This window comes from Pseudorasbora parva, chromosome 21 (assembly GCF_024679245.1).
Source record: "Pseudorasbora parva isolate DD20220531a chromosome 21, ASM2467924v1, whole genome shotgun sequence".
Classification (NCBI taxonomy): domain Eukaryota; kingdom Metazoa; phylum Chordata; class Actinopteri; order Cypriniformes; family Gobionidae; genus Pseudorasbora; species Pseudorasbora parva.
In genome coordinates, this window is record NC_090192.1 from 8,424,263 (window position 1) to 8,441,536 (window position 17,274).

Genomic DNA, 17,274 nt, shown 5'->3' on the forward strand with positions numbered 1-17,274 from the left:
ACACAGGACAAAAATATAGTTATCAGATTGAGCTGAGAGTAACTAGAAAAGTTTATCCATTTAGGGCTACTGTAGAAACACGACGGTGAAAAAAGGCGACTTCACTGTAAGGGGACCCGCGGTGTATGTAGATAGAAATGGCTCATTCTAAGTTAATAAAAACATAATGGAACATAAAGTAAGTTCTTCACACTCTACCGAAAACATAGTTATGTAGCCTATATTATATTGCATTTCTGTCAATATATCCTCATAAATATTACGCACTGTACCTTTAAGTGTGTTAAGAAACAGTCATGAAAGTGTACTCTTATTAGGTGGCCTTTTCTTTAACTTTATTTTTGAATTGCAGTAAACTGTGTCCAAATGCACATTCCATACAATTAAGTGCACTACATTTCTCAAGGGTTAAAGTTGTTTTCGGACTATTTTCATTTGCAAAGACAAAAATATATACAAATTAACTGCTAAAGTACACGAAATAATAACATAATAACCATTTATTAGTATTTCACAGTACTTGCACCTGCAGGTGCAGTGGCGCTGTGCCTGTGACGTAAAGACCATATAATGACCATATACATATGAATATGAGAGTTTAATTACAGTAGAGCACGTCACTGGAGAGAGGCTCGTTGCTCTTTGCCCTTGACTGTGGTGTCGCAGGAGAGCCGTGACGATGTGCTGACGTAGCCCTCATGAGCAGCACACTGTGGAGACCCGTGGGAGACAGAGAGAGAGCGCGGAGTGAAGATCTGTCCTGCGGCACTGCAGTCACTCTCACTGCCGGAGTATCGTTCATTAGAAGCTCAACCATGGAGGTTCCACGCGTGGGACACAGTGTCAGCAGCCCCACGAGCCCGTGTGAGGACATGATAAAGAACCTCAGTCTGGACGCCATCCAGCTTTGTGGAAGAGAAGGTAAGAAGTGTTGCTTTTGTTCAATTCTCCCCCATTTTTTTCAGGCAGGTTAACTGGAGTGGAGGAGCAGTGAGCTTTCTAGACAGGGAAATATTTAAATGCATGCAAAATACAAAATGCAAATACATTTAAGGCGCATGCTTTTAAAGATCCTGATAGAGACCTGAGGTGCGCGTAAGGTTGCTCAGCTATTCTGTCATTTGGCTGGAGCTAGTTTGGTGTGTCATTGCATTCGAGCTTTCGCAGGGAAATGCTATTTTAATGCGCGCAAAGGCAGTCACAGAACTCACGTGCTGAAATGAATGCATAAAACGACAGTTTGGATTGTTCTTTAGCCGCATGCATTATAAGACTGATGCATACTATAGATTTGCGCGTGTGCCTGCCTAGGTGTTCTGTCTTTTTTCTTTTAAAGACATTGCATTTAAGCGTTCCAGACAAGGAAGCATTATTTAAATTATAAGAAACGTCCTGAGTTTCTTCTTTGTAAAAACGACGTATTAATGAATACATTTCCTAAGGCGCGTGTGTTTTGATATTTATTTTATTTTCCTTTGGGTCATTGAAAGATGATTGTTCTCTAAGAAAAGAATACCCCATGCACTTGGATGCTTTTAGTATGATGCTCGCGTAACGTTCAGCACCATGGACACTGTCATTGCGCGCGCACAATAATGAAACAATACCGGATTGCAGCTGCATGCATCTGAGGTTGACCAGTGAACAATTCACTCACTCACATCGTAATGAAACAGCAAAACGTTTAGTCGATCCACACTCTGAATATGCTGATTCATCTGGTTGACACCGTGCTGTATATGTGTGTGCGTTTGTCTGCTACTGTAAGTTCAAAATTAATGCTCATGGACAGGCTTTACTTGGGTGTATCCCAGTGCATGGGTTTCTAGGCATACCTAGTCATTGATTTTCCAGAAGAAGAAAAAAAGCTCTCTTGCCTTGTGCTGTTCTGGAAAAGCAGTCTATATAAAAATATAATACAAAGCATGTCATATGAACAAGATCATGTTTTTTTCCCCCTTCTTCTTCTTCTTCTTTTGTATCATAATGGCAGAATATTTAGTATTTCGTAATTCATATTTTGTAACAAAAAAAAAAAAAAAAAAAAAATTGTTTGGCCAAGCAAATTAAATCTTTTTTTCATTCATCACATAAGCCAATAGCTAGAACTGACAGATGTGTTGAGTTCACAAAGTACTGACATTCGTATCAATGGACTTTCTGCGTAAATGCTGATTAGTGAGATTGAGTTATATTTCAAAGCAAAATCCATAATCACAGTACAAATGCAAGATACAAGAGTTGATTATATCCATAATATCAAATCTACAGATTTCTGTGGACTTGTTTAGCATCGGTCTCTCATCAGCGCTAAAGCAAAGAACATGCTTTGTGTGAGCTCTGTTTTATATTCTGTACCAGCACTGTGCAGAGGAACTCGAAGTCCCTTCAGCCATGCTGTCACAAGACAGAGAGACAAACAAAGAGAGAACGTTCTTATTGACACGGTCCACGTAGTGTAGCATCGATGCTGTCACAGTCCTTTGAGTGATACAATGGGTGTGGACACACAACTCTATTGATTTCAATTCTATTGTATTAAAAGACTTTATCAAATAATCGTTCTTATGGAGAGTCAAGCTTTTCAGATGTGCCATAAATACTTTATGCTCCTTCACAATGCTTATTAACCGAATATATATCATTTGGATTCTGCTATTTGCAATAGATATGTTAAAGCACATGGACAGAATCAGAGAATCTAATCTTATTGGTTAACGGATGTTGGACAAAAATGTGCACAGATGTGGGCCAAGAAGGAGCATGACTAGAATATGATGAACATGACTGAGTCACATTGGTACGTTCTGTTCCGACCCATCTGTCCCCTGAGTTTTATACTTCTCAGCATGCCATATAAACGCTCCAGCTCTCCCTCTCCATTTGTGTTGGCATAATAATGGACATCTGTGTCAGAGATTAGAGGAAAGGGTAACCACGTTAGAAAGTAAACTTATTCCAACTTTAGGTTGTCTATTTTAAGGAAAAAATGTGGGACTTTTTCAAATAATTTAATTGGAAAAGATATACTGCATAAATCATGTTTTTCATCTCCCAGGCCCATAACCGCAATAAACAATGGGGACAAGAAGGGAATGATTCCCATTATTATTCAGATCAAATATGGGGTTATGGGTTTATGGGGATTAATAAACCATTATCTTAAAAATGTGGTTTCAGCCTTGCAAAGTACTGTTTATAACCTTAAGGCAAACCCTAAAGCACTACTTTATTTCAACCTCATTACAGTAAGATTTTTACATTTGTATAGGGTCTGTATCATTTCAGATTCTCTAGTAATCTCTGGTGTTTCCACTAATTTTCAACATGTATTTTAATTAGTCAAACATTGTAATGGAAATGAAATATATATATATATATATATATATATATATATATATATATATATATATATATATATATATATATATATATATATATATATATATATATATATATATATATATATATATATATATATCTGGGAGCTTCAGAAAAAAAATGGCAAAAATAAGCATTATTAGCATTTTTGGAAATTTCATTATAACTTGACCACAAGGTGGCGCTGTCTCTAAACTTTTTGAGTACCTTCTGGACATGGTCACATAGTTTCGTAACAATACATTAATGCGTTCGTAAAATACAGCATTTCAGGACAAAATTCAAAATGGCCGATACCCACTAAAGTCATGATGGGGAAACTGGATTTCATTCAAATTTATTAAGTTATATTTTTCATATTTTTGAACCAGTAGGTGGCACTGTGCCAATATGTTGCAAATAGCCTCAAGTCATGCTTGGGGTGACATGTATCAATTTTGTTCGTAGTATTGCGGAAATATAGCCTTCCATTTAAATTCATTTGCTTTTTATTCGAGAAGGGTTAAATTTATCAAAAATATTTTGATAACTTTTTGCCAGCATGGTCTTAAGATGATATGGTTAATTTTCATGTAAATTGGACAAACTGTCTCGTAGGAGTTTGAAAAAGTAGTTTTTTTTTTAGCAGGAACATTTAGCTTGGAAAATTGTCATGACGTAAAATGACAAACCGCAGTCGAAACGGCTTGAGCCAAGGAATCATTTTAATAAAATTATTACAAATTAATATTTATTTAATTTTGTTTCCCATCCTTATGATTCAAAATTATTAGCATAGATTGAATTGATGAAATTTTGGACAGTTGGTGGTGCTAGAGGGATTGACTTAGCGACTCTAGATTTACTGTGGTGAATGTTTGGATTGACCTCTACCAGTGTGCCAAATTTTATTTTTATCCATAAGGTTCTATGGGCTGCCGCAGACTCCCATGGCGGAGAAAACTAATGGATACAATAGGTTCCATCACACCATTTGGTGCTTGGTCCCTAATAACTTATGATGTTTCCCTTTCAACATATTATATCCCAAAAAATGTTTTATGGTTGAACGGTACAGGGTTGAAGATCAGCGAAAAAACATCCCTAGATAGCAAATATTATTTACGAAAGCAAGAAATGTATTTTCGTTGTTTTACCCATATTTTGAATCATGCATTGCATTTTAGGAAATGGGAAAGGTGCTGGACTGGTCATTTTATGTGAGGATATTTTTTGTCTGTAGATTTATAGAAAAATTGTAGCCTAGAAATCTAGACGCACCCTAGCGGTAGCAAATCTAATTTAAGTCTAGCAACTGTGCATAGACTTACGAGCTGGAAAAAACCAAACTCTGGTCAGGCCAATCACATTGTGTATAGAGTCGGTGGGCGGGGCTTAACATAATGACGGCAGAGTTGCGGAGCTTCCACGTGCTTCTTGTAAACACAGAAACTGGCGAACGGCGGTCTTTCGAATTGGCTTTGACCGCGACTCTGGAAGACTTGGAGTTAAGCTTTTCTCTGAGAAAAGAACAAAGAATGGCACTGAAGTCATTCTTTAAAAAAGAAGAAGATGTTCGGAGGTTTAATCTATTAACTAGCTCCGCTTCATGTTGCTCTGGTTGGTTGTAGCGCTATCCTATCGCATGCAGAGGGAGTTTGAAAGACAACCGTTTATCCCGCCCCTCGGATTGAGCCCTGTCAATGGTGAGTTTCCAGACCAAACATCTTGATGTGGGTCTGGCTTGTCAGGCTAGAAACATTGAATATTTATATTTATCTTTTGGTTTGTGCCAAACCATAAATCATAAAACACACCAAAAAAAAAAAAAACTAAAAGAAAACTGCTAAATTCTCATTCAAAGCAAATTTTGGATAGAATTAGTCTTTTTCTCCTATATAACCCATTAAAATGTAGTGCAAATGAATGGGGATTCATTTAGTAGAAATAAGCCCATATTTCCATTATGTAATCGATGTAAACTGCAGATGCACTCAGAGCAAACGTTTGCTTCAGAACCACAGAATACTCTAAGGACAGCCATCCATTTGTGAAAAGATAAAAAATGCACGAGCCGCCCCTGTGCTGCGGGATCCTTGATAAGCATGCATTAAAGGGGGGCGTTTCTTCCCCCTCGGGGCAGGCCTCAGATGGGTAGTCCTTTGTGTGAGGCCTACAGGAGCCTGACAGTGCTAACTCACTACCCCTGTCTGAATATACAGCTTTGGCCAGCTGTGTATGGGGGGAATGGCTCCAGAACACGGGCCACCATCTGCCAAGCCCGCCTGCAAGTGAAAGAAACTATTTAACATGGTCATCAATTTGCTAATTGTGACCACTGTGCACATAGCACAGCAAAACGACAACAAAGCAGATGTAGATCAGAGAAATAATGGAGCTGATTCATGATTATTAGCCTATTCTCAGCTGGACATGCTCCTGAGACAATCATGCTGTTGAAATAAGTGACATTTGGGTCATAGAGTTTCAGCCGAGTGTAAACTCTTCTGAATTATATCTAAATGCACTAAATGGACAAAGGTATTTGGACGCCTGACCATTAAACCAACAGGGACTTTGACGTTGCATTCTAAATACATAGACAGTAATACGGAGTTTAACTGCTTCAACTCTTCTGTGAAGGCTTTCTACAAGATTGTGGAAGAGTGTTTCTGTGGGATGTTTGGCCTGTTTATCCAGAAAAGCATTTGTGAGGTCAGGCACTAATGTTGGTCATGCTTGCAATCTCCGTTCTAGTTCATCCCAAAGGTGCTCGATAAGGTTGAGGTCAGGACTCTGTGCAGGCCAGTCAAGATCTTCCACGCCAAATGTCTTTATGGACCTTGCTTAGAGCACTGGGCACAGTCAGCTGGAATAGAAAAGGGCATTCCCCAAACTGTTCGCACCAAGTTGGAAGTATATGATTGTTCAATATGTCTTGGTATGCAGGGATGGTTCACCCAAAAATGAAAATTCTGTCATTAATTACTCACCCTCAAGTCGTTTCAGACCCGAAAGACTTTCTGTCCCTCCATTGACAGCTACACACCTACCGATTGTGAAGTTTCAAAAATGTTATAAAGAAATCGTAAAACTAATCCATGTGAATTGAGCAGATTAGTCAGATGAGAAATGATCTCCTTTTATGATTGACAGATTTAATTTAGGCTTTTATTCACATATTAACAATAATCAGTGAACATAAACAAGCTCATAAAAGAACATAAAATGGGCTGCGTAACACAAGAATGAACCTCATTGGTTCTTGCACGTCAAGTGAATATACTTACAAAAGTCTTACGGGTTTGGAACGACACGAAGGTTAGTAATTAATGACATAATTTTTATTTTTGGGTGAACTATTCCTTTGATATTACACTCCACTTGAAGTAAGTGGACTAGCCCATCCCCTGAAAAACAGCCTCATACCATTATCCCTCCTCCACTAAACTTTATAGCGGGCAAAATGCCGTCGGGCTATACTCAGTCAGGCTAAACCCAGAATCAACCATCAGACTGACAAACATAGAAGTGCTGAGGTGGGGCACCACAAGAAAATTCTCTCAGCACAACCCACACATTTCCTAACCTGACTTATTGCAAAGGTGTCATCCTATCACAGTACCAAGTTTGAACTTTGAATTCAGATCTTCATACTGACCTTTTTTTTCCACAAAAGTTTGTAAATCCAGATTGCATGGCTAGGTGCTTGATTATACACGTGGCTATGGGTCAGACTGGAACACCTGAATTCAAGAATAAATCTTTGGCCTAAGATATGTACAGTAGGTCAAATATGGACTACTGTCTGGCTGAGGTAATATCAAAAGGAGTCTATAAGTATGTGTAGAAATTTCAAAATTGAGGACTCTTTGGCCAGAAATATTGACTACTGTATGGCTGATGTAACATCAGAAGAAATCTATGGGAATGTATAGTTGGTTACCCTTAGAAATATGTTCAATAAGTCAAATATTGACTACTTCCTGACTGATGTAACATCAGAATGAATCTATAAGTATTTATAGAAACTTAAAGTTTGAGGACTCTTTGGTCAGAAACATGTTCAATAGGTCAAATTTGCAAAACTGTCTGGCTAATGTAATATCAGAAGTAGTCTATCATTATTTATTCACTTTGCAGTTGTTCCAAAGCCGTATGACCTTTCTGTGGAGCCCCGCACATGACATGCATTGAAAAAAATTTAATGTGCGCACAATTTAGCAGGCTGAATCATGCAATTTGTTTTTGTGTGATTTATAAATTGATAGAACGAATTAGTACATTGTGTGGACAGTTTAGCAAGTCAAGGGAACAAAATAGTAAATTGTATGCATTGTTTATAAATCGAGGGAATGAATTAGTAAATTGCGCACACAATTAACCCTTTTTTCTTGCACGTCATTTGCGAGAAAGGCTCCGTACCTTTCTTTTTCATGCTAATCAGGATTTTGGCTGAATAATCAATTAAATCTAGGTATGATTTTTCTCCTATCATATGCCTTTAGAACACTTGGGAAATATTGCACAAGTTGCATGGGATTATTCAGGGATCATATATCTGCATTTTTTATTGTGAAAGCTTAAAGGTAGTCACTATTTGCTGCTATTATGTTGATGAGGACATGCATATTTCAAAATATCTCCTTTTGTGGTCTGAAAAAGAAAGGTCATAACAACTAAGACAATACCAAGGTGAGTAAATGATTGCATTCTCCTTTTTTAGGTGAATTGTTCCTTTAAATTGTTGATATAATCATGTTTAGCAACTTGAAAGCACTTGATTGGGGGAAAAACATGTTGTTTCCAAAATTATATAATGTGATTTGTTGTCACTACATTAAACCAAAACAGACATGGCCCAAAAGCCACAGAATTCTAACTACGATTTTTAAACTTCTAATAAAAGCTTAAGACCTTAAGACCTTCAGCGCTAACGTTGTATGTTTTTCCATCACTTCATGCACAAACATCACACCAAAAGAAACACCATGCCAGGCTTGATTTTCTCAGATCACATCTCTTCTCGTCTGTGTTATATCACTGAAATCACAGTTTCACGCTGTGTGTGTGTGTTCTGTTCACAACTTATCTGTCTAGTGTTAAGTGTTAAGACATGTCACATTGCTGCTCTATTAAGAGATTCGGTCATGTGATTTTTCACTCTCACTCTTCATGCTCCTTAAACAAGCTCATTGTTCACTCATGGATAAAGACTGAACATCAACTATGTCTCTTCATCTTAGACTCTCATCTGAGAGGAGGTTTGGATAATCCTGGCTGTTTTGTGTATTATTTGCATGTTTTTGTTTATCGTGCAAAAAGTTATAACACATTAAATGTATTAATATTACCATGAACTGTACATGCCCAATAATATGTAGAATACTGTAATTAACATGTCATAGGCTGTGTAAATTATGTAAATGCATAAACAACAGCTCAATAGTGGTTTAGGAGACTAACACATGAAACAAATACTGGTCAAATACTGTATGAGTATTCCTGTAGCTCAAATAGTAGAGCATCTCGCTAACAATGCCAAGGTCATGAGTGTAATTGCCGAGAAATATACACTCCTGAACAAAATCTTAAGACCAGGGGATTCATTGCAAGTTTTACACATTTCGCACTAGTGGATCATAACGGGGTTGTAAGCGCTGCTTCAAAATGCCAAAAGAAGAAACAGGAGCAAGAGACAAAAAAACAGAGAGTAGGCAATTTATTGAAAACTGCATTTAAACTCAAACAGGCCGTTCATCAGCTGATCAAAAGTTTAAGACCATAGCCATAAAAAGGTCAAATCTGCACAAAAATATGGCTTTCATGGCATTGTCCTTCAAGCAGTCATACTGTCAAGATCTCCTGATGGCAAAGGCAAAAAGGCTTTCTCTCTTTGAACATGGCAGGATTGTTGAGCTGCACAAGCAAGGCCTTTCGCAACACGCCATCGCTGCTGAGGTTGGACGCTGTAAGACAGTCATTTTACATTTCTTAAAAAATCCTGAGAGTTATGGGACAAAAAAGTCAAGTGGTAGACCCAAAAAGATTTCACCTGCACTGAACCGCAGGATCTGACGGGTTGTCCGAAGACACAGGTCGATCCTCAACCCAAATTAAGGCCCTTACTGATGTTGACTGCAGCCCAATAACCATAAGACGTCATCTGCCAGAGAAGGGCTTCAAGAACAAAAAACGTCTTCAAAGGCCACGTCTCCTCCCACGACACAAACTTGCCCGTTTAGAATTTGCAAGGGAGCACCAAACATGGGACATTGAAAAGTGGAAGAAAGTTTTATTCTCTGATGAGAAAATTTTTAACCTGGACGGTCCAGATGGCTTTCATCGTTACTGGCATGATAAGGAGATCCCACCTGAGATGTTTTCTACGCGGCACAGTGGAGGAGGCTCCATCATGATCTGGGGTGCTTTTTCCTTCAATGGGAAAATGGAGCTTCAGGTTGTGCAGGGGCGTCAAACGGCGACTGGCTATGTGGATCTGTTGCAGCGGGCATCCCTCTTAACCGAGGGCCCCCGTCTGCGCGGTAATGTCTGGGTCTTTCAACAGGACAACGCTGCAATACACATAGCCCATCTGATGAAGGACTTCTTCCAGGAGAATAACGTTGCTCTTTTGGACCATCCTGAATGTTCCCCTGATCTAAATCCCATTGAGAACATTTGGGGATGGATGGCAAGCTAAGTTTATAAAAATGGACGTCAGTTCCAGACCGTGGATGCCCTTCGTGAAGCCATCTTCACCACATGGAGCAACGTTCCCACCAGCCTCCTGGAAACAGTCACATCAAGCATGCCGAAACGAGTTTTTGAAGTGATCAACAAGAACGGTGGGGCTACTCACTACTGAGTCCTTTTTTGACACTTTTAGTACTGTTGTGCGTTTATTTCTGGGCTATGGTCTTAAACTTTTGATCAGCTGATGAACGGCCTGTTTGAGTTTAAATGCAGTTTTCAATAAATTGCCTACTCTCTGTTTTTTGTCTCTTGCTCCTGTTTCTTCTTTTTGCATTTTGAAGCAGCACTTACAACCCGATTATGATCCACTAGTGCGAAATGTGTGAAACTTGCAATGCATCCCCTGGTCTTAAGATTTTTTTCAGGAGTGTATGAACGGATGAAAATGAAATGCATACTCTGAATGCAAAAAAGTGTCTACCAAATGTCTTAATGTCTAAATATGGGCCATATTCATAATGATGGGTTTGATTCATTATGGATTTGCACCAATATGGCAGAGATTGATTGGATGTTAACAACAAAAGATGTAAGGAATGTTTTCTTCTTTCTTCTAACTAAACTTCTAACCATACACAAATGACAATTATATGGTTAATTGCATACATGCTGTTTTGTTTTGCATACTGGGTGTTTTTTCCATGCTGTCTGTGTCCCATTTTCATTCACCTGATGACTCAGATTAGAAACCAAAACAGATCAGTAAATAAATACTGAAAAATATGTCTCTGATGCTCTCTAAAAACAGATCAGGCTGTTATGATGAGGACTGATAAATGAAACGGACATCTCATCATGAGCCATAACTGAAAACATGGTACAAAATCTGGAGCTTTTGTGTTCTTTTTGATGTTTTAATGCAACTAGTATCCTTTAAAAAATCTTGTTTTTTATATCCAGAGGACAGAAAAAAACAGGTTTGAAACAACAATAAGGGAGTAAACTATGTTTTTTGGTTGAACAGCTAGCAGCTGACTTCAATATCCGGCTGACTTCAATAATCCTTGGGATAAACAGAGAGACTAACATTAGCCATTCTTTGCCATTTATACAATATGGTCATATTGTTGGTCATTCCTGGTTCTAGTAAGAACACTAGATGCTGTGTTTTGGACCAGCTGGAGTTTGTTTATTAAGCGTGCAGGGCAAACACCCAGTAGAGCTCTACAATCATCTAGCATTGAGGTCATGAACGCATTGAGTGCATATGTATGCTAGAAACGGGGCTTTGAAATGAAAGACTGATAAAATAACAAACCACAGGGGTTAGTGAAATAAATTAGGTCAGGCAATACAACTTGTTCTGAAGCTGGCAAGTGAAAAGGAAAACTTTCAGAGCCTTTTCATCACTTTATTATTAAATTCAAAGCTAGATAACACATTGCTTGTTAGATATAGCCTGGTCAGTAATGAAAACAAAAGAGAGTGTGAGAGAGAACTATGCAAAAACCAATTGTTAAACACAATGCCATTATACAGCATATGAAATATCAGTCGGCAGAAATATACACCAAGTTTAACCTTGACCAACGACACAATTAGAACAAAAGTGACCATTCAAAGAGTTTTATGTTACAAATACTAACCAAATGCCCATCAAGGCCCAAAATATACCAGTGGAGTTTGACCTTTGTGTTGAGGAAACCTGTTCAGTGCTTGTGACATTGTGATTTTATTTATTATAATTCATTTCTCGCTACGTCAGCGTTTCACAGCATGAAAACGAAACTGTCTATAAAACAAAACACTGTTGCTCGCAAAAACACTTTTCTACATTCATCATGTCAGTTGTAGTGCAATTCAAATCTTAACAGTATATATATATATATATATATATTAAAGATATTTGCAGATAATATATTACTGAAATAAAACTCTCTAAGTGTACTTAAAGAGAGTAGACTTTAATTTCTTAAGTATACTTTTCTAAAGTGCTCTTTGTAATAATACCAAGATAAAAGTTTTAGTAAAGTACATCTTAAATGATTATGATTTAAACAAGAGTAGCATTAGTTCTGGCAGGTCGTCAGTCAAGCTTGTATCAGCTGACTCTCAGTATCAGCTGATTCACGTCTAACTATAGGAATTTGATGCATATAACACCATCCATATATAAGGTCCATCAGGCACCAAAATATTAGCAGCAGATCCTTTAAGTCCTGTAAGTTCCGAGGTGGGGCCTCCATTGATTGGACTTGTTTGTTCAGCACATCCTGCAGAAGCTCAATTGGATTGAGTTCTGGGAAATTTGAAGGCCAAGTCAACACCTCAAATTCAATGTTGTGCTCCTCAAACCCTTCCTGAACCATTTATGCGAAAGCTGTAGTTTTGGAGATGGCCTACCGTGATAAGTTGCCACCTGTGCAATTCCATTCGTGAAATTTCTTCACTTAATATTCCACGGTCATCTGTTACTGTTATTATAAAAGTGGAAGCAATTGGGAACAACAGCAACTCAGCCACGAAGTGGTAGGCCACATATATTCATAGAGCGGGGTCAGCGCATGCTGAGGTGCACAGTGTGCAGAAAGAAACTTTATGTGGTTTTCGAGAACAGTGCGTAGAGAGCTTCATGGAATGGGTTTCCATGGCCGAGCAGCAGCATCCAAGCCTCACATCACCAAGTGTAATGCAAAACTTCAGATGCAGTGGCGTGAAGCAGAGACGTGTTCTCTGGAGTGATGAATCACGCTTTTCTGTCTAGTAATTGGATGGACAAGTCGGGATTGGCAGACACCAGGAGAACGGTTTTTGACTGACGGCATTGTGCCAAGTGTAAAGATTGGTGGAGGTAGGATTATAGTGTGGGGTTGTTTTTCATGGAATGGGCTTAGCCTCTTAGTTCCAATGAAAGGCACTCTTAATGTTTCAGTATAACAAGACATTTTGGACAATTTTATGCTCCCAACTTTGTGGGAACAGTTTGGGGATTGGCCCTTCCTATTCCAACCTGACTGCGCACCAGTGCACAAAGCAAGGTCTATCAAGACATGGATGAGCGAGTTTGGTGTGGAGGAACTTGACTGATCTGGACAGAGTCCTGACCTCAACCTGATAGAACATTTTTGGGATAAATTTGATCAGAGAATACGAGCCAGGCCTTCTCATCCAACATCAGTGCCTAACCTCACATATGCACTTCTAGACGAATTGTCAAAAATCGCTTCTAGATGAATTGTCAAAAATCGCTTCTAGATGAATTGTCAAAAATCTCCTAAAAACATTCTTAAACCTTGCGGAAAGCCGTCCCAGAAAAGTTGAAGCTGTTTTAGCTGCAAAGGTGGGCCAAATCCATATTAAACCCTACGGATTAGGAATGTGATGTCATTAAAGTTCATGTGCATGTAAAGGCAGGTGTCCCAAAACTTTTGGCAATATAGTGTAAATCCGCATGAACAGTTTCTCGATCAAGAAAAAAATGTAGGGCGGAACTTCATTTTGCCTGTCGCCTATCAGGAATGAACAGGATCATTGCATCGTTCTTGTTTGCTATTGCTGCAATCTTATGTGAGTGACAGTTTGTGTCGTTGTTTTGATTTTATGGTGACTTTTTGGTGAGTAAAGTGCACTTTTTCACAAGGGACTCACTTATGTAGATACGTTTTTCTAACTAGACTGTTAAAAAAGTATTGTATGTGCATGCCATTTTCTTTCTACCATTTAGCAGATACCATATTTCCCCTACAACTTTCAGCAGAGTTTAGAGAGCTTTGGTCTGGCTCTGGGCAGGTCATGTTCTAAGGTTCTGAAGCAGTGTCAGGTTGATGAGACAGCCCTGCTGTGAGGACCATATGCTCCTGCAGTCCTACCGCTGATATGAGCTCTTCCTGTACTCACTCTGGGCCTCATAGTAGGGCGGCACAGTAGATCAAGCCAGGGCTGATTTAACAGCCAATATCTCAGAGTCTCGAACAACACAGGCCTGTTTCTGTCATGTCCACTATTCTGTAAGTTGTCAAATGGGTTTTAGTTAAAGAGAATTATTCACACCGAAAATCTCCTCAGACCAATGTACACTGTAAAAAGTACAACCCACTTAAATTAAAAAGTTGATTCGTGGTAATAGTATAATATTTGCAATGTTTAAACAAAATCTAAAATTGCTACCAAAGATGGTTTAAGACATGAATAGTAAATAATGGTGCAAACACCAGTTAATTGATGAGCACAAACCTTAGTAAATCACCTTGCATGATTAAATTTAAATACTTTCCTCCTATAAATGTTGTGTCTCAAAGGGAAGCTCCTACAAATGCATATTCTATAAGGTCAACTGTAAACATAACTGTGGCCATGCCTTCTCAGCGCTATTTTTTCACTGCGTGTCTTTAGTAAATCCTGACTGTAATTTTTAACACCAAATGAAGGTTTGTGCTGGCGCAAGCTGTTAGTAAATCCACTTATGAAGCAAATAGAGCTGAAAACAAAGTCATTTGATATGAAAATAATCATTACCAAGATTTATTTTGCCTAATAATATTCTTCTGTAAATGTGACGTTCCCATAAATATCCTAAAACACTGACACACCAGAAAGCCTCACAGCAGAGACGCAAGCATATCCTACAAGAGTTATTTATGATTCAGTGGCCCCATCAAACATCAAAACAGCTCTGTGAAAACGGATGTATCCACACATTTACCGCTTGTCATCATCCTGGTGATGCTTTAGCTTTGGTCTAAAGGCAATAAAAAAAATATCTGCCATTCTAACAGGATGATCCACCTCCCCAAGGAACAGTACAGTGGTAATAATCAGCAGGAGCATTTTAAACTATGCATCATTAAGGTTTTTGCCTAATTACTGTTGCTTGAGGTCCTTTGATTCTTGACAGCTTTAAAAAAAAAAAGAAGTGACTTCATGCATTAAACTGACGGGTAGGCATGCTACATTTCATGCTGTTAACGCATTTTCTGCTTGCCTGAGGTCAGAATGTCCTACTCAGTCTCAAGAGAATAGCTGAACCTCTCAAATAGGTATAAAAATTATGACATCCCACAAGGTCAAACAAAAGTTACTCTCATCCTCAGACGTCATGCCCACGGTCTGCTGTTCTGATGGTCTGGCTACGTGAGACTAAACAAAAGTGGCAACAGCGACCAGAAGTAAACTGTTTGCTGTCATAGCTAAATAATGCAATAAATCACTAATCACAACAATGAAGAGGACAGCGTAATGGATCAAACTAACACGGGGTGCATATGGGACCAGCCACCTGGGGGCGATCAAGGCGCGGAGGCTTCAGTTTTCAACAGGAGTGCGGCAGGCTTAATTGACGCACACACTCGCACATGCACACAGAAAGCGGAGATCGTGCTTCGGACACACACAGAAACAGCCAGGAGCACAGAAAACTGTCATCAACTCTCCCCTGTGACTTTTAGTTATAAATTTGATTTGCTACTGAATGGCTTTTTTAAGCAATTAAACGCAGCTTTGCTGTTATGGAGAGAGAGGCTCTGTTTGAACACAGGTAAGAATCTCTCTTCCTCTCTCTCAACAATTTATTCAAATAAATTCTAAAATGCATTCTTCTTGCAAATAAATGTATTCTTATGAACAACTGCTTTATCTCTGAATCTGATTCAAAGCGGGCAGAATGCTTAATCTAACTAAGTTAGCCGTAACTGACGAAATAACCCTTCAGTCTAATATTGTGCTGAAAACATCTATAACAGCTTTAAGTTGTCAACGCTGGCAAATGACCATGGTTTAAGCTGGATAATCCACGGCGAGCTGTGCATTAAATGATTTTAATGCATTTGGCAGAGGTTCTTTGCCTCCATGTGCGTTAAAATCGTTTAATGCAAAGCTAGCTAACATTAGCTGTGGATTTATCCCTTGCATATATAATCTCTTTTGCAATTATTTGTTGAAAAATACAAAACAGTTATATTGTGAAATATCATTACAATTAATAATAAAGTGTTTTTACTTGAATATATTTTAAATTGTAATTATTTCATATTGTGACCAAAGCTGAATTTCACCATCATTACTTCAGTCTTCAGTCACATGATCCTTCAGAAACTGTTGTAATATGCTGATATCTTTTGAGCAATTTAAAGCATACTTGCTGAATAAAAGTATACATTTATTTCTTTCAAAAAATAAAACTTTTAAACTTTTAACAAATGTTTATCATAGTGATTTTAGAAGAAAGTAGTGAGACACAGTTTAAGCTTGAAATAAAACCAAGAGCCTCATTAAAGGGTTAACCCAAAAATGAAAATGATCCTATAATTTACTCACCCTCATCCTATGTGTATATGACTTTCTTCTTTCAGCCAAACACAATCAGAGTTATATTAAAGCTACACTGTGATATTTTTCCCCATCTAGCGATGAAACGGTATATGACCATCCAGTGAATAATAGTTTCTGTTCCTCTCAATTCTGATTTTGTTTTAACTCCTACGGTGGCCGATTTAGTCCAATATTAACATGCCTATCCCCCTCATTTGACATTCGACCATAGACCGTAAAAATTTTTGACACGGTGCCATCGAGTGTTAAAACGCAAAAGGCGAAGCTAGGATTTATGGGTATGTCCCTCTTTGGCTAATGGACTGTCAAGATGGAGGGGAAACATGGCGACCGGCATCCGAACCCCTCACCCGTATGTATTTTCAATGGTAATTATAAACTTACGAGAATACTTTATTACTTGAAAGAAGTAAATATACATTAATGAGCACATATTTTTAAAAGTACTAAGTGTTTTTAGCTAAGAATAAACTAAAAAAGTTACAAAGTGTAGCTTTAAACATTATCCTGGCTCTTCTAAGCTTTATTAATGGCAGTGAATGGTAACTTAGCTCTTGAAGCCCAAAAAAGTGCAGCCGTCCAAGTGCAGCCGTCCAAGTACTCCATGGGCCTTTTGGAGCGAAGCGATGTGGTGTTGGAAGAAAAATATCCATATTTCTAACTTTATAAACTATAATCATTAGCTTCTGGTATCAGCCTTGCCCGGCTGAAGAGTGACCTCTGACCTAGGCCATATCATTCAATAACATTATAAAGCTAGGAAGAGCAAGAATATTTTTAATATAACTCTGATTGTGTTTGACTGAAAGTCATATACAACTAAGATGAGAGTTACTAAATCATGGGATAATTTTCATTTTTGAGTGAACTATCGCTTTACGACTCCTGAGC

The 17,274-nt window shown here is 38.3% G+C and overlaps 1 protein-coding gene across 2 annotated transcripts in view; it reads left to right on the forward strand.

Annotated features, from left to right (window-relative positions):
* Nucleotides 1-684: 684 nt before the first annotated feature.
* phyhiplb (phytanoyl-CoA 2-hydroxylase interacting protein-like b) overlaps nt 685-17,274 on the forward strand; it is a 50,084-nt gene continuing 33,494 nt past the window's right edge. The window contains exon 1 of one of the 2 annotated variants that reach the window (XM_067429313.1): nt 685-921. In XM_067429313.1, coding sequence (XP_067285414.1) covers nt 699-921 — 223 coding nt within the window. In that variant the 5' untranslated portion in view covers nt 685-698. Of the gene's footprint in view, nt 922-15,415; nt 15,590-17,274 lie in introns of those variants that run through there. The other variant, XM_067429315.1, reaches the window with a different exon arrangement.